The sequence below is a fragment of the Aspergillus terreus genome, genomic scaffold, assembly GCF_000149615.1.
Source record: "Aspergillus terreus NIH2624 scaffold_9 genomic scaffold, whole genome shotgun sequence".
Lineage (NCBI taxonomy): Eukaryota > Fungi > Ascomycota > Eurotiomycetes > Eurotiales > Aspergillaceae > Aspergillus > Aspergillus terreus.
Window position 1 is genome coordinate 531,762 of NT_165932.1, and position 27,614 is coordinate 559,375.

The following is a 27,614-nucleotide window of genomic DNA, read 5'->3' on the forward strand; positions in this document are numbered from 1 at the left end:
GCGCCCTCTCGCGGGGCGCTCCAATCCCCCGCACAATCCTTCCCACGCCACAAATCCGTCTCCAATCCACAGCCTCTCGAGCTATGCCACGATTAGCGCAGGCCTCAGTATGGACGTCGATGATTCCGAAATTCCTCCGAAATCGCGGAGCCAAGGGCGCGCAGACCGATACTCCCAAGTCCAAGGAATGGAACCCGGCGAGCTTCTACATTATCATCTTCGTCCTGATCGGATCGCAAGCCATCCGGATGATTGCGCTCAAGAACGATTATGCTGCGTACACGAGGACGACGGATGCTAAGATCCTGCTTCTGCGGGAGATCATCGAGAAGGTGAAGGCCGGTGAGAAGGTAGATGTGGAGCGGTTATTGGGGACGGGCGACGAGGCGAAGGAAAGAGAATGGGAGGAAGGTTCGTTGCTTTCTCTATGTTCTGCGGTTAGGGATCTGATTGCTGACTGTGTTTGCATCTATAGTTCTCCGGGAAATTGAAGAGGAAGACTCGTTGTGGCATAAGAAGTCTAAGGAGTCGGAAACCAAGGAGAATCCAGCGCCTCAGCCGGAGCCGAAGGAGGAACTCAAGAAAGATACGGTGGTTCCCGCAGTTGGATCTGGAACTGAAGAACCTCCCAAAGACGGCAAGACAAAACGCAAACTCAACTTCTTCTGATCGAATGCTCGCCTTGAACGTTGGTGTCTGCCATGGGTCTCATGCCCTCCATTGGGCAAGATGAATACTGGTAAAAGACTACAATCATCCAGGTGGGCTAGTTGCTTTTATAACTTTAGACGCAGACTGACTTGCGTCTAGATTTCCGATGCATATTGGAGTTGCTAGAACCGTCTAAATGTACATTACTTTGGCCATAACTTGTTTGAATATATGATACCCACAAGCCGCATTCACAGCCTGTCCTCTTGTAACATCTGCATCGACTTCCCATTAAAAGTCTAGAGAGATTAACTATGTCACCAATGCTCCTGAACAGCGATAATAATAGACAGAATAATAACACAAATAATGGGACCTGTACAGATATATCACGACCACAGGATTGAACATATGAAGCGACACATTGTACACCTCTAAGAGGACCGTTAGAAAGCACAAGCTCTAGGACGTCAATGCAAAACAGTTGCAACGGTGATCTTCCTCCACAACATCAAGTCTATCCGATTTTGGTACAAAAGGGTAAGAATGCGAGATTGGTTCTGTACGGAGATGGGAAAAAGAAACAGAGAAAAAAGGAGAAAGCGTGATCTTCGTCCCAACCCAACCAGAACCCCGAGAACCAGAAAAGGGGACGGATAAATGAGAATGGAAGGTATTTCCAAGTCAAGCCTGCAAACAAAACAAAAGAAACGTAACAATCAAAAGAAAGCCAACTCATCGCTATGGAACACAAGATGCATATTTATTGCTTCTGGCTTTGGAGGAACTTGGGCCATTGCTCAGTCCGGGGGATCGGAAGTCGGCCGATGTTCTCGTCCAGATCGAGAATCAGCTTCAGCGCGTTTCTCGATCTCAGGTAGGGCAGCGGGGCCTTGGCAACCTGCAGGCCGACGCCAGGCTCGACCTGGCCGCTGGGAGTGATGTCCTCATGAGACCCAGGCATCGGGAGCCACTTCTGCAAAACTTCGTAGGCCGCCAGAGTGAAACCGAACTGTGGAGACGACCGAATAATACGCGCAGGACCACCCTTGAAGAACGCCTTGAAGCCTTCCTCCTTCCAGATAGTTGCGGCGCAGTGGCGGAGGCCCGTGTAGTTGACCTCACCCTTGCGAGCTTCGACCTGCAGACGCGTCTTGATGACATCGCAGGGCGTGGTGAAGTAAGCAGCAGGCATACCGGCAATGGCACCGGCGGTGAGAAGCTGCACAACACCGAGCTTGTGGGTCTGTGATTCGCCGAAGAAGTCGGACTTGAGGTGAGAGTAGGTCGGGAAGTAGATGGCGGAGAAAGGAACTGTCAATGAAGGTTAGAAGGATCGCTTCGGGCAGGTGACACCAGTGCGGAAGTAACAACTTACCATCACGGAGCAGACAGGCGCTCGCTCCCTTGTACAGACCCATCAAACCCAGGTTCTTCACAATCCAGAGAGCAGAACGACGAGGAGCACCCTCGACGGTCTTTGCAATTTCACCTTGTACCTGCAAACGAATCTTGACGATCTCGAGCGGGTTGGTGAAGATCTGAGAGAAGTGCAGTTAGCATCCGCATGTCTCCGCATTACTCGCGACGGGACAAAATCAACTTACAACTTGACAAGCACCGGCGGCACCACCAGCCAAGACCTCGTGCGGGTACCAGATCTTGTGGGTCTCCTTGTTGGTGAAATGACCACGGACCAGGTCGTTCACCGTCAGCTTGATGGCCTTCTCAGGGGCAACACCAATCAGCTGAGGAACAACGCCGGAGTACAATCCGGTGAAACCCTCGTTGCGAATCACCTTCCGGAAGCAGTCGAGGGAGTTGTTGTACAGGCGTTCACCCACGCGGGAGGAGCGTTGGTTCTGCATTCGCGTCTTGACCAGGTCAATAGGGTAGACCATGAACGCGCCAAAGGCACCAGCAAGGGACCCCAGGGCGAAATGGTGCACAGACTCCAACACGTTGTACAAGACCGACTTCGTCTTTTCGGCCGCCTTGTGCGCCGTCCCCGATGCCGACTCGATGGCCTGTCCCGCAGCGGCGAGAGGCATGCGCCACGACGCATCAATGACCTTGGCGAAATCCTTCTGCGACAGTCTGCCGGACGGCGCATCCAAGCCCGCAAAGTGGAACAGGATGTCCGCCTCCATGGGGGTGAACAGGGAGAAGCGAGTGACGCGAGCGGCCTCGTTCAGAAAATCCGCACGGGTGATCTTGCCGTCGTCACTCTTCATGGTCGCCTCGTGCACGATCAGATCGATCATGTCCATCTCGCGCATCACATTCTGGAAGGCCCGAACCGTCGCATACGAGATCTTGGTGCCGGTGGAGATGTTGCAGAGACTGGGCAGGTGCTCGAGGACATAATCCGACAGCTTGTGTTTCGACGTCTCCAGGATGATGCGCTGGAAGTCCTCGGGCTCGATGTAGCCGTCTCCGTCCTTGTCAAAGACGTGGAAGGCCTGACGGATGCGCTCACCCTGGAGACCCCGCAACATCTGCGCAAACTGAGGGTAGGTCATGTCGTGTCGGCTTTTCGTGCGGCCGGTGTACAGGGACGCCCATTCTGAGTTCCAGTCGAAGGGGATGCTGTCCTTCTTCTTGTTCAGGTTATAGATGTTCTTGAAGGTCTCCCACTTGACGGTACCGGTGCCTTCGGTGTCGAACAGCCGGAACGCGATCTCATATTCGGCGTCGGGTTTGGCGAGGAGGTTCTCAAAGGTGGCCCAGTCGGACAGGGTGAGCTTTCCGGTATTGCGACGGTCTGCGACGCGGAAGAGGATCCCGTAGTGTTCCCGCTTAATTTTATGCTGCAGAGACGGAAGAAGAACTGGTTAGCTGGGGTATGAACCACGATGACACATCGGACAACAGCCAGACAACAGTGCCACAAAAGGATTGAATGCGCGCCAGAACTCACATAATCTTCATGTTTAGGGGCCACGGCGTTAATGAAGTCGTCTTCGCTCATGAAAAACTCCCCCGTGGCATCGTCTTTGCGGGCATGACGGAGGAAGTTGGCCTTGACCTGGTGCGAAGCCTGGGGCTCACTGGAGCTTCCCACCAAGGACTCTTTCACGGCATCCTTGACGCTGGTCATTGTGGGGTGTAATGGGAGTACCAGATGGCGATCAAACCAATGCCTCGAGAAAGCAAAGGGAAGGGAAGGAGGAGGGAAGGGGAAGGGGACTGGCTGGAGAGGAGGGATGCGGACTTATGAAGGGGTTGTTGGATGGGATAAGGAAAAATATGTGGAGAAGGGAAATTAAAATAATGGGGGAGGCCGTGACTGATAGAATCGATCGGTCGAGTATATAGTTACTTGGACTGGAAGAATGCATGGAATTGTGGAATCTGATCTTGTCTTCCTACCGATTTTTGCTTATTTTGTTATGTCATTTATCTATTTATTATAATCCATTCTTGTCTGATGGCGTTCTTCCATCAAATTTTTCCATACACAACGCTTGGCCGCCATGGACAGGCAAAATGGAAGAACTCAATCACCCATAAAATACCATGGAAAATACCAAGATTACCACAGGGCCACGAATCCCCGGCCAAGGACAGCCTCACCGCCCCTGATCCTGCGCGATTATTCAATCTTACCCGGTGAGTCTTGTTTGTTGCCATCGGACTTGATGCCGACTGCTCTCCGCATATCTAAAGGGTATCTCGTGAAGCGGATGAATGGATATCCTCTGTAACTCCAGTTGACTCTGAATAGAATCTGGATATCGTGAAAAGACAATACGAACCCTCACCGATTCCGGAAACTCAAGTGGATGTCCCGAGGCACGACCACTCCATAATCGATGTCAACTGGACGAGCCACGCGGTAAACTCCGGAACCCTCGCCATCCGCTCTGATCCCCCCCTGGCGATTGAGGAGAAGGCGACAAAAAAAAACCCCAGACCCCTGTCAGATTCCAGAAGGACATGGAAATTTTTAGATTCGAACACATTGCCACCAACAGGTCCTAAAAACAGGATCCAGAGGTAGTTATGCGACCGCATCACAGTCGAAACCAAGAGACCACGTCTCGTGGGAACGATCGGAACCCCAATGCTAGGCGTCGAATCTTCACATGATCTGACGGTCGCAAAAGAAAACCCAACCCAACCCAGACCAGGCAATCGAATCCAATCCAATCCAGAAGTGTCTGCGACCCCATTCGGGCCGATGGACGCGGGCTGAAGTCTCGTAACTACTCCGTACACCCGCGAATTGCGACGGGCGACTCCGTCTCCGGTGGGGGGTCCAGCGGGTCCAGAATTGGAGAAAATGGATGCTGATGGTGAGGGGAGACGGGCATGTCTCGTCCGTTGATCACGATGTTTGATGGACGCCTCGGGTCTCCTCCGATCTCCTCCGTCGATGAAGTGAGGCTCGGAAGGCTTCTTTCTAGCATTCCGAACGAGAGGACGATCGGTGAGGATTGATCTCGGCGAGTGATCAGTTAGTAGGGCTAGACTCGAAACAACATAACTACTATGGAGGTGGATGGACAATGAGTTCTTACCGCCATACCCCGTATGATGCTGCTTCTAAATAAAGTGTCCGGGTATTATGGTGTGTCACGTGATGTTTATTGAGCACGGCCTGGTCCTCTGGCCACGCACTGTTCAGACTCGAGTCATGATCTTGATTGTATCGAATAATAACCGTGATATAACGAATCAGCTAGATCGGCATTTACGGAGTGTTCAACGTTCTGGTTACGAGCTCAAAGACAGATACGAGGCAGGAGATCCAGTCCTGGACAAGTATCGCAGGCACTACTATGATATATATCTACACCGCTGCTAACAACATCAGACCCTATCATCATACCATCAGAACAACAGAACAGACTACTCCTCCCCACCGTCCTTGGAAATATCCTGATGTGAAAACTCTGCAATGAAGTTAGCGTTGGTCACGCAATCTTCCTACACAACTTACGATCAACGCGGGTATGCTTGAACTTCCTCGCTGGGACACCATTCTCAAACAACAAGTCAATCTCCCCAAAGGTGCGGTCCTTCGTCTCCGGAAGTCGAAACCAGCACCAGATATTACAAGCCAGATTCGTTCCCGCATAGAAAAGTCCCGCTTTGGCGCCCCAGTTCCAGGCTGATCCCGCAAGGGAAACGGACGTGTTAGCTGCATATTCACCTAGAAATCGCCGATGAACGCGTCACACAACATAGACTTACCTGTGGAAGAAAGCATGCGCGGCGTGACGCAGTTCTGGAAGATTCCCGTGAGATTGTAACAAAACCTTCCAATAACGATGGTCTTATATCGCAGTCGACCGGACGGCGTTTCGGCGACAATCGGATAGCACGCGGGCCCGACAGTGATCATATTGCAGAGCGTCGAGATCACCAGTAGAATTCCAATCGCCAGCTGGGCTTGTTTCCCATCCGCCCAGCCCAGCCCTCCGATCACCACCAGACAAACGAACATGAAGGACATCCCTCCCATGTAAATCGTGGCGCGTCCGACATGCGGAAAGAGAAGCCAGCAAATGACACCCCCGATGATATAGCATGCCGAGAGGGCGATATTCAGATCGAATGCCTGCACCTCTGAAAATCCAGCGGCTTCCAAAAACACAACTGCATAACCAAGAAGAGCGTTGCCGCACAGGATCTGCGCGGCCCAGACGACGCAGTTCTAGGATCGCGTTAGTGGGGACTGATTTGAAATGAGACATCGCCAGAGTAACATACGATCTCCGTGCGTCGCAAATTCGTTCCTTTGAAACAATCCAGAAAGCTGGCATTGGCGGTCTCCGACTTTTCCAGCTCCGTAGTGTGCTGGATATACGCCAACGTGGCCTCCACCTCCCGTTGTCTTTCCGGGGTATCCTGACGCAGACGCATCAGGCTGTGCCGAGCCTGCTCTATCTTCCCCCTTCTGACCGCGTTCCAGGGCGACTCGGGAGCGAGATATGCTCCAATGAAGAGAGGAAGTGGCCAGACCCATTGGAGCATGAACGGGAGTTGCCAGCCAAGGTTACCGTCGAGTGTGGTGACGGCGCGAACAACGCCGGAGGAGAGCAGAATCCCGGCGCCCCAGCACATACACACGTACGCTGTGACATACGGGCGAATCACTGTTGGGACAACCTCCGATGCGTACGTTGTGGAAAGAGTCTACGAGCTTTTCGTCAACTGAATAGTTACTCGATGGGCGGCAAGGGTGACAGACCTGGAAAACACCCCATGGGATACCGCACATGGACTCACCCCAGGCCAGGATAGACAGTGACGGCGCAAAAACCGGTATGAAAATAGCAGCGGCCATCCAAACCATGAAGAACATCAAAGTAGGCCGACATCCGAAGCGGTCCTGGGAGTATGCGTTGACGAGGAGCCCCCCAAGTTGTCCGACCAGCGACGAATTCGATAACCCCGATTGCCACGCCGCGGGGATTGCCTTCTCGCCGGTCTTCGGATTGGCGATTCCAAAGCGGTCCTTGAACTGCGTCTGCCCGTAGAAGGAGGTTATCTGATCACAGGAGGGCTCGTTAGCCGGACATCACGGGCAAGTTACAGCAGAGGATGACGGACAATGTTCAAATCATATCCCTCCATGATGAGACTGGTGGAGAGAAACATGGCCCAGAAGACCGCTTTCTTGTACTTTTTCAGGGCCTGTGAGATTGTCAACTGGCGGTCGGCCGTGTCACTCTCCTGCGCCTGCTGGATCAACTCTGCGATGGTGACATGGGTCTCGACCTCCCGTCTTTTGGGGATGACTTTCTCTGGCGACATTATGAGTTCTCAGATGACAGGTATCAAGAAGCAGGAGAGCTGAGCATTCATCACAATACTAGTATATGGATGATCTTATCCCAGGGCTGGACTCCACCGGGACACATCTATATATGAACAAGTCTATCTATTGCGTGAAATGCTTTCCCCGCCATTCGACTTGATTTTACCGAAGGCTTTGCTTAGGGACCAACCACCAGGAGGTCTAAGTTTCTTACATGCTCTACATCGTCGGCCAATATTCCGGCACTTACCCCGGCTTCCTGTGGGGATTTTTGCGGGGGTGGGCCCGTCCATCTGTCAGATTGTATAGACCAACATCTAGGTCTATCCGCAAAGCGTTAGATATGCCGATGGTCCTATTGATCGGCACCTGTTTGAGTTCCTGGAAGGCTTGTATGAACCCCCACGCGAGTCCAAACTCAGCAGCAACCACCGTCACTGGACACCCGGCTCACATTCCAGCGAATGGTAGCTGCAAGTTTTTATCCGTTTAATTACCCGAGACTTGTTATAAACAACCGAGGGAAGACAAGCTTCTCATCTGTGGCCTTAAGTGGTGCTATATGACGCCGGGAAATGCGATTTACTCCACTAGTCAAACCTAAGCTCATCGGCGCTCGACCGATGGACGGAACACAAGAGTGAACAATAATGCTTGTCGTTTTAGAGCAATTATCCGGCGGGCGAAGAGGGGCTCCCATTGCAGGATTGGAGAAAGGACCATGATAACCCTTCCCCGCTCCAACGGCGTTGAGTATATGATACTCCCCTCTCGCGATTCAGCTCATTATCCAACTCCTAGACACACCAAGACCATCCATACTGTCCCTCGCGCCCACCAACACGATGGCATTCACCCCAGGATCCGTCCGCGACGTGGCCATCACCTCGCCGTTTTGGTCTCAGATGCAAGCCTGCTCCCGGAACAACACCATCCCGGCCATTATCAAAGCCCAGAAAGAGACGGGACACTGGTACTGCCTCACATGGAAAGAAGGCCACCCGGTGAAACCACATGCTTTCTGGGACTCGGATGTCTACAAGGTGACGGAGGCAGCCTGTTACTTCCTCATGACACATGAGGATGCGGAGCTACGCGCGGAGGTCGAAGCGGCTGTGGACATGATTCGCAATGCGCAGCATCCCGACGGGTACATCAACTCCTACTACACCGTACGCGGGATTCAGAACCGCTGGACGAACGTCCGCGACATGCACGAGCTGTACTGCATCGGCCATCTCATCGAGGCGTGTGTCGCATACGAGACGCTAACGGGCAGCGGCCGTCTCCTGGAGCCAGTCATGAAGGCCATCCGTCACGTCGACTCCGTGTTCGGTCCCGAGGAGGGCAAAAAGCACGGGTACCCCGGACACCAGGAGATTGAGATCGGACTGCTGCGGCTGAACGAGCTTACCGGGGACGCGCTCCTGCTGAAGCTGGCCGAATATTTCATTCTGGAACGTGGCAAACGCGACGCGCAGGGCGAGAGCTTCTACGACCACGAAGCGAAAGCGCGAGGAGCAGACCCGTATGACGGCATGGGCACGGAAATGAGAGCGACGTACCGGTTCCCGCGCGATTATTCCTACCACCAGGCGCACAAACCACTCGTCGAACAGGATGAGATCATGGGCCACTCCGTGCGCGCGGTCTACTACATGACCGCGGCGACGGACTACGCGCGGCTGACGGGGAACCGCGCTGTGCAGGGGGCCGTTGACCGGCTTTGGAGAGATACCGTCGACACGAAGATCTACGTGACTGGCGGGCTCGGTGCCATGAGACAATGGGAAGGGTTCGGGCCGCGTTACTTTATGGGCGATGCGGAGGAAGGACACACCTGCTATGCGGAAACGTGTGCGTCCTTCGGCCTGATCAACTGGTGTTCGCGCATGCTGCGGTTGAAGCTCCACAGTGAGTACGCCGATGTGATGGAGACGGCGCTCTACAACGGGTTCCTCGGGGCTGTTGGTCTCGACGGAAAGTCGTTCTACTATGAAAACCCGCTGACGACATACACGGGGCATCCGAAGCCGCGGTCGACGTGGTTCGAGGTGGCGTGCTGCCCGCCTAACGTGGGGAAGTTACTGGGTTCGCTGGGGTCGCTGATTTACTCGTACCTGGAGAGTGACGATATTGTGGCGGTCCATTTGTGGATCGCGAGTGAGTTTACGGGCCCCAACTCTGGGACGGTCGTGTCTCAGAAGACGAATATGCCCTGGTCCGGCAAGGTTGAGCTCGCTGTGCGGGGCCCCAAGGCCGTGAAGCTGGCCCTTCGTATTCCGAACTGGGCCATTTCAGGATATACCTGCTCCGTGGCTGGAGGAGAGATGCGAGACGGTTATTTGTACCTCCCTGCGGTGCAGGATTCGACTGTCGAGCTTGACTTCCCCATCGAACCGCGCAAGGTGTACGCCAATCCTCTCACTGGGAAGAACGAGGTGGCGATCATGCTGGGCCCCTTGGTCTACTGCATCGAAGACGTCGATAACGAGTCTGTCGATGTGGATTATGTTGCGTTGACGGACGGACCGGTTGGCAAGGGGCCTCCGAAGAAGATTGCCACGGTGGAAGATGTCATTCCGCTTCACACGCCTGGCAAAGTGCTCGTCAACAAGCAGTGGTCCAGTCTGTACGGGTCGTCTCCGTGGCAATGGAGTAGCGAGACGGTCGATATGGTTCTCGTGCCGTACTTCTTACGAATGAATCGAGGTGGAAACGGGGGAATGAGGGTATGGAATAGGAGGGTGTGAGTATGATAAGGTAGTATAGATTGTCGTCATATTAATGGAGATTACACAAGTTGCTCTCGGAGTGTCTCCCAGGTAGTATAGATGTCGATGCGTCAAAGACGTGCGTGTGGCGCACTACTCCCTCTCCAGTTATGTTCACAACACATTGTATCTAGAGCGCACAACTCGGTGCACGCACTCAACACTGTTCACACAAACCGGCCCCAGTTGCCTACACTAGCGGGTATGCTCTAGCGGCGGAACCGCCCTACAAGCAGTGGAGACGACTGTTCCTGTTCGGGCATGTGCACCCGAAAATTTACTGCCCCGGATTATCCCCTGGGCGTTCCACAGCGCAGAGGCAATACAGCATATACAGAGTACGGAGTACTGCCTGGATATCACGATAGTACCAATTCGATCACCATATAACAGTAGCTTATTCATTATGAGTCGGTTTCATTGTTCCCTGAGGCCACAGTGAAACCTCAACATGCTAGTGAAATTCCCCTGCTTTGTTTCTATAGCAGCGACTGCCTTGAATCCAAATTTGGAATACAGTCGAACCCCAGTAGGCGAGGACATGACAAAAGCATCGAGTTCACTCTCGTCAAGAGTCCGGCAAAACATGTCCATAAGAGCAGACCCAACACCTTGCCGTTGGTAGTTGGGATCTACAGCCATGAAAGTGATTCCTAGCCGATATGAGAATGGCCCGATGTTGTTCAGGTCTACGGAGAAGTGACTTACGGCATATTCGATTTCCTCGGTAGGCCTCAAAGAAACTCTGCCTCTCTTCTCTCAGCCTCTTTGAGATATCGCGCCATGAAGACACGTCCAGGGAAGGAGGTATCTGGACCTTCTTTTTCATATCTACCTCGTCCCCAAGCCTACCTCGCGCATAATCTTGAATAGATTCGCTACCGTCGATCGTCTTTGTAGAGGCATCTGGACTGACAGTCCAGCCTATCAACCCAACAGGTAATCCATCTTCTCCGCAGGATTTGTACAGAATCTCATCCTGTTGTTGAACTGCTTGACGAAAGCCATCAGCTGTCATCTTGTCTCCGCTTCTCTCTCATCCAGCTGCTGTCCAGTTGACAAAGGGAACATCAGGCGATGGAGCGGGCCGCCTTGATGTGCAGGGAGTTCGACCTTTCGTACGAGCACATCCACATCGTCAGCTTGGACGGGCGATATCGAGAGTTTCATTTTTCCGTTGGGTGTTCTTCGAGACAATATGGTTGTAGTACAGTGGCCTGACATCCGCGGTAGAGGAACAAAGGCTGGCGAGGCTGTGTAACGCTCAGCCTGTTGCCCTGGGAGGGAAGCGGTGAGGAACTTGGGCCAAGCAGTTGACAGCACAGCGGTCTGGTTGAGAAGGGGGAGATAATTTGAGTCTGACAAAAGACTGCTCTCTCAGACACCCTTTGGTGGAAAGGGCCATTGCTTCGCAGCTTCTTGCGGTGACAGCTCCTCACTGAGAGTCTCGATGTACATGTCAAAGAGATACTCGTTCATCTTATTCGTCATTTCCCATCGGTCTACCGGGACCCAGCCACTGTCATCAGTGCAGAGCTGGGACTTGGCAATATCCCACAAGTATATCCTGTCTTCATAACGCTGAACCTGGTCGTGGTGTCGTCTTAGCTCTTCCTCGTAAACTTGAACGGACAATGACCAGGTAGGCCGAGAATATGCCAACCAAGGAAGATCCGGACCAAGGAGTCACGCAGTGGGACCAGGCTGCCATCTGAGGAAAGCTGCGAACATGTAAAGGGCTCCCATAGTCGTCGGTCAAGCTTCATTGTATCATAGACATGCTTGTTATATGCAAGACAGGACATCTCATAGTACTTAGACTGCGATGCCAGTTCATTCTCTTCCGTAGCTTTGGCCTTTTCATCCGCGTCTAATTCGTCGAAGTTGTCAGGCAGACTAGGGGCTGTGGCACCGGGGATATAGTTTCTCGGTGGTTGGAGGAATTCGGGAAATCGTGCTTGGATTAGCGTTGGAGCGGCTTGAGCGGACTGCCAGTCAATGATGCCGGAGATTAAGGTCGGCTCCTCATGGGAGACAAAGATATTCCCAAGATGCAAGTCAGTATGCCACAGAACTGAGGTCTGCGCTTGCGTCACGCGTGGGTCTTGCGATAGGACTGGCAAGATCTCCAGGACCTTTTGTAAAAGGTCTACATACTCGTCGACGGACTGATCGTCATTGAAACGAGAGAGTTCCGCCTGGACTTCAGCTCTTGAATGAGCAATGAGACGCAGTGCACGACGTGGCATAGATTCTGCAAATTCCAACATGTACAGCCCTTCAACGAGTCAGCAATTGCAGATAGCAGCGACACAGCAGACTCACAGGGTCCAGCATCTGGCATGCGCACATCAGCAGATCTCCTATTCCACACGCTTCGACTACAGGACGGTCCAATACAGAACAGCCCGTCCGGGTCCAAATCTGCCGGGAGTGCATGCTGACCAGTTCCATCCAGCAGCATCGAGTCTCGTAGATAGAGGCTTCCATAGGCTGGAAACGTCAATCCTGCCAACTTCTTCTCGATGTCCACAATTTGATCGATGAGTTTGTATCTCTCCAAGATGTTCATTTGCCCCCAACGTTCTGCAAGGGGAACTCCTTGTATCTTTTCCATAAGAATATACTCCGCGCCTACCGGGTTTTTCGGCTCTGAGCTCCAAGCGTATACGCCCGGAATTGGCAAAGCCATGCGAGATCGTACTTAGTCACAGCGTCAGTACCGCAGTCTTTAGCGACGCACCGATAACACATACAAAACTGTAAAGTGGCTACTTCGGATGCCGTTGTAAGTGACGGCGGGCTGGCATTTGGACAAGGGATTTTGGCTACCACCTCACTCCCGTTGTCCATAGAAAAGAGGAAAGCCTTATTATAGTTACCCTCTAGTTTGACAATACGCGTACATTGCGTTGCAGGGCTGAAGATGGACGCAGCCTGCGCGCATAGACTTTCAACGTTGAATTTGACCTAGCGTTGCTGGAGTTGGCGTTCCTCATCTACCAGCCATCGGCCGGATGTGTATCTGAACAGATCTTCTTGATGGCGTATCTTGCGCTCTGGTTGTATTAGCGACGTACATGGTGTAAAGAAACAGGCACAGAATGTAAACTGACTGGTCTTTGTATGGAAATACCGGCTCCAGGCCAGAGGGATGCATCGGCCCCTGCGAAGCGCGGTCCGAGCTCTATGTCCGATCAAGGGCTGTAAGGACAGTGGCCTCACATTATACATTTAAGCTAAAGGTCTTCTGGTTGCAAACTGGCGAAGCGCTATGATCTCCCGAAAGAAGGGATGAGAATGGAGACGGAGAGAGACGAACATGAGTTGAGTTGGACAGGGATGATGTGTCGCACGACTAACTACATTCGGCAATCGACCTATATCGATAATACTGAGTGCATGATCGACCTTCTTCTTGATGCACATAATATTTTCTATGGCAATTCATTATAATCTAGTGGTAGCAGAAAGTTCTAAACAAACACAACATTGCAGGCCACATGCCAACTCTACCTATAATACTCCGGCTTTTCAATTCGAAGCAAGCGGAAGAGAACTCGCTCCACCGGCAACAACACCAACATAGCACGGTTGAATCTATACGCCGTAAAAGTGACGCAGGCCCCAACCACAGCGTCGAGGATAAAGTGGTTCGCCGTCGCAAGAATAGTAAAGCCCATCAAAACCGGCCAGATCGGTGCGATCACACGCAGATACCAGTGAGGGCTGAACCTGAGCAGACAAAACGCAATGAACACCGAGTTACCAAAGTGCAGGGACGGCATCGCAGCGATTGTTAGCTGGAATGAGTTCTGTGTCCATGATGAGCCGCCCTTGTTGCTGTGAAGAATATCAGTGAAGCCATCGTCCTCTGGGAGGAGACGCGGTGGTGCGCAGCGCCAGAGGGTGAGGATGACGAAGGCGATGACATTTTCGAATGCCAGCGTTCGTCTAATGGCTTGGTATCTATTTGCTTGGAAGTATGTGTAGGAATAGACCAGGAATACAACCCCAAGCACGATGTGAGAGTAGTATACTCGGGCGAAGAGGGCCATCAGCCACGGCGCTCTATCGAGGACGAGTTTCTGTAACGACAGTTCGACGTCTATGTGTAGGTAGTGTTCTAGCGCGAGGACCGCATGCGCATGGCGTTCGGCTAGTTGGAAGACTTCTTCATTCCCGGCGATTGCTTTGGCGGAGAAAGCTCGTAACCCTTGATAGATCTTGTATACTATTAGAACTCTATACGGCGATGCTCGAGGGGCCACACATACCCAGTAGGTAAGAAGCCAGTACCATATTTCTAGTAGAAATGGATAGTATGCTAGGATGCGAGACAGGATGGTGTTCCGGTTCCGTTGGGTGATCTCGTCATTGTCTTCGTCGTGGTCGTCGGGCTTCTGGATCTCGCGATCATCGTTGAGTAAGGGCGTCTCAACGGATGGACGTCTAGCTGTCTTGCGGCGGTTGATGAGTGTTCCGATTGTGAAAGTGGCAACGATGGCTGGATAAGTTAGTCAATGCCGTGGAGGTTCTCTAGCCGGTGGTATCTGGAACCACGGACGTACCTCCAGGTTCGAGGAGATTCCGAAGGGCGCCCATTATGGTGGCGATGGGACTGCAATATGGATGAGAATCTTCTAGTGAGGATGTGTTTTAAGGTGTCAAAGGGGCGAGGGCAAGAAATTGGACGTTAAACCTTGACGTCAATGCTCAGAACCGTGCATCCGCGTGATGCCGGCATACGTACGTAGTCTTTCTCCACTGGAGGCTTCAGTCTTTCCGGTGGAGGACTGGCGAGACTTAGCGGTCAGAAGTCTACTAAATAGATAGTACCTAGATAGTCGATAGTATAGTACATAGTAAGTAGTAAAACGTAGAAGATGGAGACGTGGTAGAAGAACGATAGAGGACAAACAAATAAGCGCGATAGGGGTCGCCACTCGCCTGATATGCTTGACGATGCCGTAATAACCCCACAACTTCCTAAATCGGGATACTCCCGATGTCACTCGTACCTAGTAGTACTGTAGGTATCTCCTGGAGCCCGTTTAGCAACCAGCTGTATCCCCTTGGTTAATTAACGTATTTCGCTATCGAGTTGGACATATAGACGGCTCGGGCGCCTAATCCTGATCATAACATGAGGATGCTCATGATCATTCCCAGTCGAGTTCGAATGAAATACTTAAATTGCCAGAGATTGCAGATAGTTCAAGGATTCGGTTCCTCATCCATTCGTTGAAAGGCCGGCCGGCACCTTTAGGCGTACCTAGGAGGTACCGACCAACTATAGATATAGGAAATACCTACCGATTAATGCTGGCAATCAACCGGCCTTGAGCCAATCGTGAAGGAGTCTTCGCACAGCCTCGCCCTCCGTTTCTTTTCCTTTTTTTTTTTTTTTTCCCTCCTTTTTTCCCGGCTTAGCTGTGAAAGCACGGGTTCAAAGATGCGATGTGCGCAATACGATCCGGATCCAATGCACTTCTGGGCAGTAGCACTGATATGTGTCTTACAACAAGAGTATTCCTGTGCATGCCGTATGCTTGACTGGGAATTCACCGGGCCAGGACTAAGCGAAGACAATGGTGGTAACATCAATGTCTGCGGTCGTATTGCAGACCATTATGTGTTATGTGGTGATCGGGTGTCTCTCCTGCTGGTCAATATGGCTGAAGGGAGGATCTCGGGACAGCTCGATTGGCAATTGTGGTGGCTGTGCGTGTGCTTCGATCAAACATGGAAACAGAGGCATTGATTGATCAATAGCCAAACGCCACCAAGGCTCGCAACTAAGCACAAGGTAAACCTGGATTGAAGATTGCAAGCTAGAGCCCCATCATCGGACCTAACAGACGGCCCTGTGTCCGCAGCACAGCCAATGCTGAGTACGCCTAGCCACATGCGCCGCAGACGTACCAGCTCTCCATATCCAACATAAAAATCGCTTGGTCCTGTCCATCACCCCCATCGTGCCTTTTCTTGCTTTAACCATCGAGAATCCAGTCGAGCCTTTCATTCTGAACTTAGCCCAACACCCTCGCTCGCAGTCTGATTGTACCGATCAAGAACATCTAAATACCATGGAGCCAGTGGTCCCCGGGCTAGGAGAGGATAGCCAAGGCACAGTGCAGGACCCGATTAGCCTCATCCAAGGTGGCGGCGTGGACCACCATCAAATTCTTCGACAACTAGTGGAGATGGGACACGGAGAAGAAAATACCTCCACCGCTCTCACAATGAAATTACCGAGATCATACATGCCCGAAATTGATACGGGGAGACTTCTGCGGCTAAAGGCTGTGAGGCATTACATCCCTTCACTCCTTGACGGGGGATATAAAAAAGAGTTAATGCAACAAATTTGCTACTCTTTCGATGGACAGAGTAAGTGACTGACCACGCATCATACAATACGCACTAGCTAATCGATGCCCACAGAAACTGCCGAGAGGAGCTTGTTCCCCATGGATCTTTCAGATTGGGACGAAGGAGTAAGTAGCAGTTTCTTTTTCTTCTTGATTGATACACATGATGTTAATCCAGCAAAAGGACTTGGAGATGACGAACGGTATTGAAATATAGTAAGCATCCCATTTGACTGTCATACTTGGATGCTGCTAGTCTGACTGTAACGGCTTTAGTTCCTCTAGTATGGTCTTAGAAGTTCTCGCTGTAGCCAAGGAATTTTCGAAGATTGCCTCATTCCTCGGACTAGCTCCCTGCCTGGATTGGCAGATCGTCGAAAACGGACATTTTGGCCTTGGGAGGCGATTCCTCTCCATAAACAGCGATATCAAGGGGAAGAAAAGGCATGAGCCTAGGAAGAAAATTGAGTGCTACCGTAAGGTCCTTTGAGCACACCGGAAATTCGGAATCTGATTAGCGAGATAGACATTTGGTTTGTTCTGCCGGTCTCAGTGTTACTACGAGACAATGAAGACGAAACGCTGGGCCCTGAAGCACAGAACGCCTTCGACATGCGTTATACCCATTTTCCTATCATTCAATTGACCTTCCAGGACAGAAAGCTCTGCTTCTACATGCGATTCAACCTCCAATCTCGAAGTACGAGAATATTCAATAACATCGGTGACTTGGCAGTTGAAAAATTCTGTGAAGTTTGTCAGCAGGGCGTCCAGGAAGAGGAGTATGATCCATTCACATTTCTGTGCAGCAGTATTTCCGATCTCCTTCATAGTTTGGTGGCGCAAGGGGTATTCTATACCAGGAAAATTCGGGATATAGTAAATAGAGACACCTGCCTCCAGGCGTTTCATGATTTGCTAATACATATATCTGCCAGGAGGCCAAAGTGCTAGCCCTTGGACAAGCCTTTGAACGAAGTGAAAGGCCTGAATCCAAGGAAGCCCGTGAGATAGAGGGAGGCAATCTTGAAAACGCCCGAAAGCTGATGCTGGAGCTCCATGAGTTTCGCTCCTATCAGCTACGCCAGAAACGCAATGTCGAATGTTTATCTAACGTTGCCAACGAATCTGTGAAGGAACACCGTGACATGCGCGAAACACTGGGCATCAGTTCGACCGCATATCTTACGGTTCACAAGAATCTGTGCACACTTGCCTCTTGGCTTGGGAGTACGAAAGAGAACCTTGAGTCGGCTCAGAAAGTCACCGACAGCTGCTTATCCACAGTGAGCCTTATCCTTCAGCTCCAAGGGCATGGTGCTGACGTGACATCAGCTTTCTTTCTTACTGAATATGAGAAATAATCGCTCCGTCGAAGAAAACACGAAATTCCTCGCGACGATGGCAGAACATAGCAACGAAGAAAATCATCAAGTGAAAGACATTGCAGAAGCTAGTCAACGGGATAGCGAGGCTATGAAAACCATTGCCATTATGACTATGTTCTATCTGCCGGCGAGCTTTGTTGCAGTGAGTTGAAAATTACCCGCCAGGACGTAGAAGACAGCGCAAAGCTAATCCTCGGTGTTCTTTAGACACTGTTTAGTATGGGAATCTTTAACTTCGATTTTGAAAATGGGAGAAAGGGCACCATATCTCTGTCCACTTCCTGGTGGATATATGCTGTTGTGACTATACCACTGACCATCAGCACATTCCTTTTCTTTTGGTACATGCATGGGAGAAAGAATATTGAGACCAAGGAGACTGAAGCCAAGAGACTGGGATAGAAGAAGTTGCTTCGACGGACGACCATCGTTTACTGTATCCTTGTTTCCCTATTATTCTTTTGTGATCGATATTGGAGATTACTGCGCTATACAGTAGCCGGGGGTCGATAGGAGACCTCAGGAGATTGTTCCTTTCCTTTTCTACCCTAGTCATGTTGCCTTTCTAGGGCCTAAATTGTCTCTAATCTCGACGAGGCAGGCGCCGGTTAGCAATCAACACTCCTCTCTACTCTCAACGAAGCCCCTACTTTCTTAGCTCTTATAGCTAAGAGGACGCGAGGTGGTAAAACAGTACTTCGTGTTAGAACCGATCTTACAATCACGGGGATATCCTGTCTTATCGTTTCATTGCTTTCCTTACCTGCCAATTTCTCCGTACGTCCACGGCTTGACTCGCTTACCGAATAGGTTAACTGTAACTGATCTAGATCAGTTTTGTCACCAGCCTGCATGTGCGTTTCCATAACTCTGCACGAGCCATCCACCCTCATTTTCCCTCCCCACGAAGTGTACACCATGCATTGTTGGTCACATCATCAAGACTTTCCCTCTACAGCATTAATATACCTAGTTCACGGCCAGAAGAAAGTCCACTAACCATCCTCCAGTGCGACACAATGGGACCTGTGACAGTGTTCTGGTGAATGCGATTGTGCAGCTGCATTAGGTCTGTGATACACGTGCAGGATCGAGTGTCATTGGCATTGAGGATTCCCGTCGAAGTCTATCGTGCCAGCCATGTTTGGTGACAAAACTCTACTCCGTACGCCGTACATCCTGCAGATAGCCATCGGAGGGTCTATCGCCGATGATCATGCTTGATGGATCATAGTGGCTCTCGTGTCCCCTCCATCACACAATACACCAACCACCCTACTGCCGATAGCGGACGACGATTCGTCAGTTGGACCAGGCTAGGATGTGATAGTGCTGGGAGGTGCAGTGGCCGGGCGCTTAGACACATTATTGCACGCTATTGGACCACCCCCCACTGGCCGCCGTTGATGCTCTCGACTATATAGCCGCGCACCTCCTGCCCGGCATTCTTGCTCGTTGCCAGGACATTCCTCGCCTTTTTCTTTCCCTTCTCGTTCTATTTTCGTCTCCGAGTGTTTCGTCTGGCTGGTCCAAACGAGAGCTATTCTTTTGCCTCCTTACTTCTGATTTGTTTCTTGGATCCACCTCCCGACGTCAAGTCAATAATAATAGTATCATTTACACGCCTGGTTGCGCCAAAGGACTTTGTTGACCAACGTCCTGACTCTTCTGATTTCTTCCACCTCGACATCTTTCTTCCAAACCGTAACTTCTTCTTCTCTTCATCACTACGCAAAACGATTGTCATCATGTATCGTTCTGCTGCTCCCAAGCTGTCCCTCAGCATTTCTGCTGCGCAGAATGTCCGTCCTACGCTGTCTCTCAAGTCGCCGGGTCTGCCGCGGACGCCCATCTCCCCGTCCGCCGCCAGCCCGACCGCCAAGCGCTTCTCATCTCTCCAAGTGCCTTCGTACAATTACAGCAATTCTTGCACCTCCAAGAGCATTCTCAAGAAGCAGCCCAATGGACACAATGCGGTCCCGGAGAAGCGCATCCAGTTCAAAGGCACCCCCACGGTCCACTGCGTGACCCCCATCGAGAACCCCGAGGAGTATTACGGCAACTACGTCAAGCTCTCGCGCGAAGAACGTCGCTGGATGGTTCGGGAATGAAGTGATGTCGGATTCAGTCGTCAGTCGCGATGATTAACCCGATCTGTACAAGACTCTGGCTGTGACCGTCAGAATCACCTAAAGCCGGTCATCTCCAGCACACCCCGAGACCACCGGCCCCTCGCGATTCTATCTTAGGGGGAGGACCAGAGTGGCATGCGGATGCATCGAGAGGGAGTGAATGGAATGGATGAATGGTGGAACGGAAATCAGGATCCAATGTGTATATGAACCTATTATGTTTATGACGTGATGATATGACCCGGGTATAGTGGACTAGCACAATACACGCTCGTTACTACCCAATAAACCGATCGACTTGGCAGTCAGTTATCCAGATGTACCAGTACTCCGTAGAGTCAGGGAAATATATTACCGCATTGGGGCGTGCTTAGGGCATCCTTTCAGGGCTGGCTGGTCCGTGCGAGACCAGAGCTTTTCCAGACTGCGGATCGCCTCTCCAACATTCACGAATGCTCTCATCTCCATCCTCCCCAATGTTCACTCCGAGGGTCGCAGGATCGGCATTTCGCAAATCCATATATAGGTCAACACAATGGCGCTTGTTCCGCCAACGCCGTGGTCTCCTGACACTTGCGATCGAAACCTCATGGTAGGTCCAGTCCGATCGGCGACGATACAGCATCACTGACTGTGCCGCCGTGCAAAGCGATGATACGTCGGTCGCCATCGTCGAAAAAAACACCCAGAAGTCATCGGCGCAAATTCATTTCCTCGAGAATGTGACAGCCGACCTGAACGCGTATCGCGGAGTCCATCCGATCCTCGCTCTCGAATCGCATCAAGAAAGCCTCGCGAAACTCGTGAACAAAGCGCTGTCGCATTTGCCCGTCGCGTCGGGCGATACCACCACTGCCCATGGGACGATATCTTTAACAAACTGCTCGCAACCTCGTCGCAAACCAGACTTCATCTCCGTCACCAGAGGCCCCGGCATGCGCGCCAACCTCTTCGTCGGCTTGGACACCGGCAAGGCTCTGTCTGTCGCATGGCAGATCCCTTTCGTCGGCGTCCATCATATGCAGGCTCATCTGTTGACCCCCCGACTGGTGTCCGCGCTGTCGCACAATCAGGACAATACTCCCACTACAACCCCGTCGCCTATAACCCCCGAATTCCCCTTTCTCTCTATTCTCGTTTCTGGCGGACACTCCATCCTCGTCAAATCCGCATCCATCACCGAACATGAAGTCATGGCGTCGAGCGCAGACATCGCCATAGGAGAGTCCCTAGATAAATCAGCCCGGGAGATCCTCCCCGATGATTTACTCGCCAACGCCAAGAACACAATGTACGGCAAGATTCTTGAACAGTTTGCCTTTCGCAACGGCCCCATCGACTACGCCGACTACCAGCCGCCGAAGAAGCGCGGCGACGAGGTCGTCAAGCGTGAAACCCCCTGGGGCTGGTCCCTAACAACCCCCTTCGCCAACACCCGCCACCTCCAGTTCAGCTTTTCCTCGATCGCCAGTGCCGTCACCAAAATCGTCGCCCAGAAACAGAAGGCGGGTGAGACACTATCCCACGACGAGCGGGTGGACGTGGCGCGCGAGTCGATGCGCGTGTGCTTTGAGCATCTCGCCTCCCGCACCGTCATCGCGCTGGAAGCCCTCCGCGCCCAGCCAGAGAGCCAGGAGATCAAGACGCTCGTTGTCAGCGGCGGTGTCGCAGCGAACCGGTTCCTCATGACCGTGCTGCGCTCGTTCCTGGATGTCCGCGGGTTCGGACATGTGGACATTGTCGCGCCACCGCCGTACCTGTGCACCGATAACGCCGCCATGATCGGGTGGGCGGGCATCGAGATGTTCGAGGCGGGCTGGCGGACGGATCTGGGCATCCGAGCGTTGAGGAAATGGAGCCTTGACCCGCAGGCCGACGATGGCGGAGTCTTGGGACCGAATGGGTGGCAGCGGGTGTGAATGTGATGAGCGAATTCTGTACACTACTAGCTATGATCTTGTATATTTGTAAAAACACACTACTCCTGTATATTAATGTAATGCGATCGAAATCCTTTTCGGTTACTTGCTACGGGTACTCGCGTACTTCAGATGGAGCAATTATTTTCATTTCTTGTTACGTCATAGCGGCGAACATTCACGAGAAGCTAGAGGTTTTATACCCTTGGCTGCTTAAAATGCCCCGACTGACACCAGATTATGTTTCAAATCAGGAAGAGGCCGTGCCGTCCAATCGGCCAGCGACCAGGGAAATCGGTCTTCCTCACCACCGATTGTGAAAGCCACCCCCGATAGACCGTCGTCGAATTCGATGAGGAGAACATTTCCGCAGGCTGGCTTTCCGCAAGAATCGCCGCGAGTCATTTTCATGCCCGCGCGAGATCAACCACCCGCGACATTGCCTCCCTGGCGGAGCGCAGTCACCTGCTTCCGCAGCTCGAGGAAGAAATCCTTTCCGTTGGCCATGTTGTTGGCTGCGCTTTGTCAATATGTCGACCTTATGGGGAATTATAGGGCTGTGTTGGCGGATAACGTACGTTTGGAGCCCCAGGGTCCGCCAGCGCGGTTGTTGGCATCTTTGCCGCCGGGTCTGTAGAAGAAGGGCTTTTGCTCTGGAGTAGAATTAGCTGCGCGGTTCGCGTCTCGAATGCGATCGTCCGGAGTTTGGAAGGGATAGTTTACCTCCTGGAGCTGTATCGCAGGAACAATGTCAGTCGCTGTCCATGAACCCATAGCAATAGAAGTAACAAGCTTACCTCTCTTGAGAGCCATCTTCGCCTCAGCAGCGTTGAAACCGCGCACGGGAACATGCTGTTCCTGAGCTGGACCCGGAGAAGACTGTTCACGCGAATCTCCCCATGCGGCCTGTCCACTGCGAGAACCTCCGTGTGCGCTCATTGTTCTGGAAGAAGAGTGTCTCTGGGACGACTGGCGGTTTTGATCGTAACGACCCCCGCGCCACCTGGACGAATGGGTTAGCAAAGGAGTACGCAAAAGCTAAAGAGGCAGGGTCCTAGGCTCATACCGATCATCACCGTGGCCACTCATCCTGTAACTCGTCGAGGGCGTAGAGTTGAAGAAAGACAGGTTGTAGTACCACGGAATAAGTACAGGTGGAAAGGGAATGAATAATCACGGCCGCGGGTGGAGCCTCTCTCCGCCTTTGGCCCAGGGCGGTTAGTGCCGACTCATCTGATATCTCGCACGTCTGCGCGTTGTTGCCCCCTCTCCCCGTCACCTCTCGGCCCTCCTTATCCTCTGACCGGTCCCGTCTCGTGCGCTCTCCGATTTCGAGTCATGGTTGACGGCCCTGTCCACTACGATTTGGCTGGTTTGTGCTTCTCGGCGCAGCTTGGACCACGTTGATCCCGACCTGGAAGGGCTGAGCGGCAAGCTCAACAACAAGACATCTCACGCAACATTGCACTTTTCTACTCCACCCTCATCCTCATCTCGCTCATACTACGTGGACTGTCGAGATGGCTCCATACGCCTCACCCAAACACCGCTCCTCCCCCGCACGCCCCTTAAAGAACACCCCGAAAGCCTCCCTGAAAGGGTCGCGCAACTCAGACCCTGCTCCCATCGAGGGACCTCCTCTCAAGAAACGCAAATATGTTCCTGGTGGACCCGGTGGGGGAGGGAGATACATCGAGCTGGATGTGAGGGAGACGAAACCGCCGAAGCCCAAACCGAAGCCCTCTCCAGCGAGACGCAACTCGACCGCGACTCCTCGCACCCGTCCTCTCCCCGAACCCGCACCTCAGCCCGCACCTCAAACCGCGCCGCAACTCCCCCCTCCTCCCCCCGTCCCAACAACTCCTCCATCAGCGCGCGTGACGAGAGACAAAAGCCAGAGTCGCGGCGGCAGGTTCGGTTCCTCTACCGCGGCGGCCATCGCCCTGCAGCAAGGCGATGGGTATAAGCCCCGCGAAGAACGCGGGTGGGAGGAGTTCCACCCGGACCTGGACATCGACGCAAAGTTCGTGATCTTCCCGTCTGAGGAGGTGGACCGGCCGGCGCCTATGGGCCCGCTGGCGAATATCCTGACGCCGAACGGCGCGCTCGATAAGAACGCGGAGAAGGACCCCTTGGCGGAGCTGATCCGCGCCCATGCCAACGGCACATCACCGACGCCCATCAAGCGTCGTCCTGGACGTCCACCTCGCCGTCCGGAGGCTATTTTGAACGCTCTGGGGATCACGGCGCAACCGAAGGTCGTGCCCCCTCCGGGCCCAAATCCCCGCGAGAAGTTGACCCTGCCGAAGCCGTCGTTTCGCATCCGCGATCCGTTCATCTTCTACGACAAGCCGGGTGTCGGCCAGCAGAACTATGTTGACCGGACGATGGCTAGTGTCGGATACCAGGAAAGCGATTTGTTTGTTCGCCACGAGCGCCAGATGATCCGTATGCCGGAGGGTGCACAGGAGGACGACCTAGATGCGGTGAACCCCGTCGCCATCGAAGGTGAAGTGAACGCGGCTGTGGGGAGGGTAGAGTACGACATGGATGAACAGGATGAGAAGTGGCTGGAAGATTATAACTTGAAGCGCCGGGAGGACCAGCTGGAACCCATTAAACCGGCGGTGTTTGAGATCACAATGACAAAGATTGAAAAGGAATGGCACACCCTGGAGAAGCGCATTCCCAAGCCGAACCCAAAACCCCCGCAAACGCAGCGCCCTCGGTCAAGTTCCGCCGCTGCGGTCAATGGGGAGACATCCGCCCCCGGCGAGGAACAGGACACGAAATGCGCCATTTGTGATGATGGTGACTGCGAGAATGCCAACGCTATTGTGTTCTGTGATGGCTGCGACTTGGCGGTCCATCAAGAGTGTTATGGCGTTCCCTTCATCCCGGAGGGTCAGTGGTTGTGTCGGAAGTGCCAGTTGATCGGACGGGGGTCTGTGAGCTGCATATTCTGTCCTAACACCGAGGGCGCGTTCAAGCAGACTACCACGTCCAAGTGGTCGCATCTGCTGTGCGCTATCTGGATTCCAGAGGTGTCGATCGGTAACCCGTCGCTGATGGAGCCGATAACCGACATCGAGAAAGTTCCTCGCAGTAGATGGAAGCTCCAATGCTACATCTGTCGACAGAGGATGGGCGCTTCCATCCAATGCAGCAACAAGAATTGTTACCTCGCGTTCCATGTTACTTGCGCTCGCAGGGCTCAGCTCTACCTGAAAATGAAGTCCGGACATGGATCCCCCGCGATCATCGACTCACACCTCCTCAAAGCGTTCTGTGACAAGCATGTCCCACCGGAATGGCGACGAGAACACGGGACGGACGCGGCTACAGCAGACGCTATCGAGTATTACCGCGAAAATATGCAAGGGCGACGATGGGGCGACAGTCAGGCAGCTGCGCTGTCGTTGGAGCCGTCCAACCCGCTTGGTGATTATGACGGTGACGGTGCGCGTCCCCTTCACCCGCAGCGCATCACTCTTACAGTCGGTGGGAACAAGCGAAAGCGTCCGACAGCACCCAAGACGATCTGGAAATTGCCATCCGGCGCACCTGTTATCCCCCAAGTGGTTCTCAACTCGGTTGTGGCCTCGCTCCAACGGTTTGGGGTCCGGCAGAGGAAACAGTATGCCGAAGATGCATGCAAATACTGGACATTGAAACGGGAGGCCAGGCGAGGGGCGGCGCTGCTGAAGCGGCTGCAGCTCTCGCTCGAAACGTTCTCGTCGATGGAAATGACACGGAGAGACTACGTTGCTATGGGCGTTGCTGGCGGCAAGCGGCTCCAGCGACGGATTGAGTTTGGCGAACGTCTGTCCTATGACTTGGATCGACTGAGGATGCTCTGTGACGAGGTCAAGAAACGCGAGAGGGAGAAGTTGAAGGATGCGGAGACCCTCCGAAGCATAGTTGATACCGTTTACTTCCCCATCTTCCCTCTTCTCTGGCCCATTTTTGAGAAGGCTCAATTGTATGGACCTCATAATTCTGCAATGCCTTGCTACGATTCAATGCTAACGAGACACAGGTTGGACGGCAAGGGTGTTTTCAGGCAGGGCCTCTTGTCTATTAAGAGTAAGCTGGACGAACGTGCTTACACCTCGATATCGGCATTCTCCGCCGACCTGGCCAGTGTGTTTACCTCGGAAATAGGCGTGCAGCCTGCCGGAGATACCGCTGAACTCCAGATGCAAATCAGCGGCCGCGCCCCAGAGCTCAGTCTCGAGCAGCGCGAGAAGAGAAAACTGGCCAAGCGGATTATCAAGTCCATTCAGCCGGCCCTTGAAGACGCGATAAAGAAGGAAAGCGAATTGAATCGCAAGCCTTTCGAGCAGGAGCTCAAGGAGTTGGATGTCATGCTAGAAAACAGCGTCATGTCGCGACGAGGCTCGGAGGTTGAATACCCTGAGCTGTCTGGACCGGAGACATCAGAACTTCCGAATGGCACCGAGGAGAACGCCGAAATCGCCGCCAAACCAGAGGTTGGTGATGGGACAGAGGGTGTCGCCCCGGCGCCTGAGGCAGATAACGGCGCAACCAGTACAGATGCGCCTCATCGGGATGATAACATGGAGACTTCTACTGCCGAGGCTGTGCCTCCGGAGGCTTCCAACGCTGAGCAACCCGCTCCGACAGCTGAGACTGAAACTGTGTCCGGTGAAACAGACGCCTCTGCTCAACAACCCTCAGCTGAGGCACAACCAGTGATCAACGGCGAGACTAGCAAGACTGAAGGAGACGGCCTGAAACCTTCCAACCCGCTTGTTCAATCACACAAAGGGCCGCTCACACCTCCACCCAGTTTCAAAGGGGATCAACGGCTGCCCTTGGCGCAGGGAGGTATCCAGTGGTACATGCAGCCCTTTGACCCTGTTGGTACCACCATCCATGAGGAACGGTGGACCGGTCGAGATGTCATGCGCGGCATGAGCGAAGAATTAAGTGAACTTGATGAAGAGGAGCTGAAAGATCTGGTTGAGGATGAGCTGGAAACTGGGCCGATGGGGACATCCGACGAGACAAAGTCCAACGGACCGGACGCCTCCATGGGTGACCCAAATGTGAAAGTCCATCGGACTCGGCGACGCTGGCGTGGATTCAAATGAAGGATTACGAATGGTACTTGTTGAGATTGATGCTTTTGTGATGTTTTCTGCGTGGTTGGTAGCTTGGGTCAAGGACGGCGTTATGTGTGTATATGTCGGATAATACTGACGAGCAATTAATCTGGTATCAGTATCCATGCATTGGAGCAGCGCATAGTCGTGACATTGTTGGGAGGAGTTCAGAGTATGTAGACTGTAGTATCCGCGTAGATGGCGAAGCTGCTGAATAAGCCTCCGCCAACAGAAGAGCCGCGTCCCAAAGGGGACATGCGCCGTCGCCTTCTTTCTTCCCGATTTCTCCCCCTTCCTTCATTCAACCTCATCTCCTCCCATCTCCTTCATCTCCTCCTTTCCCTTCTCCTTGCTCGACGCCCTTCTTCCTCCTTTCTCCCTTGATTCTTCTTCACCGCGGTGTGATACCCGCGTCTTTTCACTCTTACCTCTTCTGCGCCGCTGAATTTTCTGAGCTTCAAGCTTTCAGCCTGCGCCT

General features: G+C 52.8%; 10 protein-coding genes across 10 annotated transcripts; 5 read left to right on the forward strand and 5 right to left on the reverse strand.

The window, feature by feature from the left end:
* Positions 1-83: 83 nt before the first annotated feature.
* ATEG_06441 (DUF5321 domain-containing protein) lies at positions 84-669 on the forward strand (the record flags this gene model as incomplete). Its single annotated transcript, XM_001215619.1, has 2 exons — positions 84-411; positions 476-669. 2 exons carry the CDS (start codon positions 84-86, stop codon positions 667-669), a joined length of 522 nt encoding a protein of 173 aa, XP_001215619.1.
* Positions 670-1,414: 745 nt separating this feature from the next.
* Positions 1,415-3,751, reverse strand: ATEG_06442 (citrin; the record flags this gene model as incomplete). The annotated part of the gene is made up of 4 exons (XM_001215620.1): positions 1,415-1,965; positions 2,030-2,192; positions 2,259-3,461; positions 3,572-3,751. 4 exons carry the CDS (start codon positions 3,749-3,751, stop codon positions 1,415-1,417), a joined length of 2,097 nt encoding a protein of 698 aa, XP_001215620.1.
* Positions 3,752-5,378: 1,627 nt separating this feature from the next.
* Positions 5,379-7,416, reverse strand: ATEG_06443 (putative MFS alpha-glucoside transporter; the record flags this gene model as incomplete). Its single annotated transcript, XM_001215621.1, has 6 exons — positions 5,379-5,410; positions 5,597-5,809; positions 5,851-6,313; positions 6,370-6,795; positions 6,851-7,150; positions 7,213-7,416. 6 exons carry the CDS (start codon positions 7,414-7,416, stop codon positions 5,379-5,381), a joined length of 1,638 nt encoding a protein of 545 aa, XP_001215621.1.
* Positions 7,417-8,265: 849 nt separating this feature from the next.
* ATEG_06444 (glycoside hydrolase family 127 protein) lies at positions 8,266-10,173 on the forward strand (the record flags this gene model as incomplete). The annotated part of the gene is made up of 1 exon (XM_001215622.1): positions 8,266-10,173. One exon carries the CDS (start codon positions 8,266-8,268, stop codon positions 10,171-10,173), a length of 1,908 nt encoding a protein of 635 aa, XP_001215622.1.
* A 1,625-nt stretch (positions 10,174-11,798) lies between these two features.
* On the reverse strand, positions 11,799-12,886 carry ATEG_06445 (phosphotransferase family protein; the record flags this gene model as incomplete). Its single annotated transcript, XM_001215623.1, has 2 exons — positions 11,799-12,472; positions 12,520-12,886. 2 exons carry the CDS (start codon positions 12,884-12,886, stop codon positions 11,799-11,801), a joined length of 1,041 nt encoding a protein of 346 aa, XP_001215623.1.
* An 820-nt stretch (positions 12,887-13,706) lies between these two features.
* On the reverse strand, positions 13,707-14,799 carry ATEG_06446 (phosphatase PAP2 family protein; the record flags this gene model as incomplete). Its single annotated transcript, XM_001215624.1, has 2 exons — positions 13,707-14,701; positions 14,766-14,799. The coding sequence occupies 2 exons, from the start codon at positions 14,797-14,799 to the stop codon at positions 13,707-13,709; spliced, it is 1,029 nt and encodes a 342-aa protein (XP_001215624.1).
* Positions 14,800-16,283: 1,484 nt separating this feature from the next.
* Positions 16,284-18,358, forward strand: ATEG_06447 (uncharacterized protein; the record flags this gene model as incomplete). The annotated part of the gene is made up of 8 exons (XM_001215625.1): positions 16,284-16,587; positions 16,642-16,694; positions 16,747-16,784; positions 16,845-17,044; positions 17,095-17,447; positions 17,507-17,854; positions 17,904-18,098; positions 18,164-18,358. 8 exons carry the CDS (start codon positions 16,284-16,286, stop codon positions 18,356-18,358), a joined length of 1,686 nt encoding a protein of 561 aa, XP_001215625.1.
* Positions 18,359-19,704: 1,346 nt separating this feature from the next.
* Positions 19,705-22,007, forward strand: ATEG_06448 (N(6)-L-threonylcarbamoyladenine synthase family protein; the record flags this gene model as incomplete). Its single annotated transcript, XM_001215626.1, has 2 exons — positions 19,705-20,055; positions 20,685-22,007. 2 exons carry the CDS (start codon positions 19,705-19,707, stop codon positions 22,005-22,007), a joined length of 1,674 nt encoding a protein of 557 aa, XP_001215626.1.
* A 423-nt stretch (positions 22,008-22,430) lies between these two features.
* Positions 22,431-22,946, reverse strand: ATEG_06449 (uncharacterized protein; the record flags this gene model as incomplete). The annotated part of the gene is made up of 3 exons (XM_001215627.1): positions 22,431-22,522; positions 22,586-22,765; positions 22,805-22,946. The coding sequence occupies 3 exons, from the start codon at positions 22,944-22,946 to the stop codon at positions 22,431-22,433; spliced, it is 414 nt and encodes a 137-aa protein (XP_001215627.1).
* A 581-nt stretch (positions 22,947-23,527) lies between these two features.
* ATEG_06450 (putative PHD finger domain protein) lies at positions 23,528-27,124 on the forward strand (the record flags this gene model as incomplete). The annotated part of the gene is made up of 2 exons (XM_001215628.1): positions 23,528-25,989; positions 26,047-27,124. The coding sequence occupies 2 exons, from the start codon at positions 23,528-23,530 to the stop codon at positions 27,122-27,124; spliced, it is 3,540 nt and encodes a 1,179-aa protein (XP_001215628.1).
* Between the last annotated feature and the right edge of the window lie 490 nt (positions 27,125-27,614).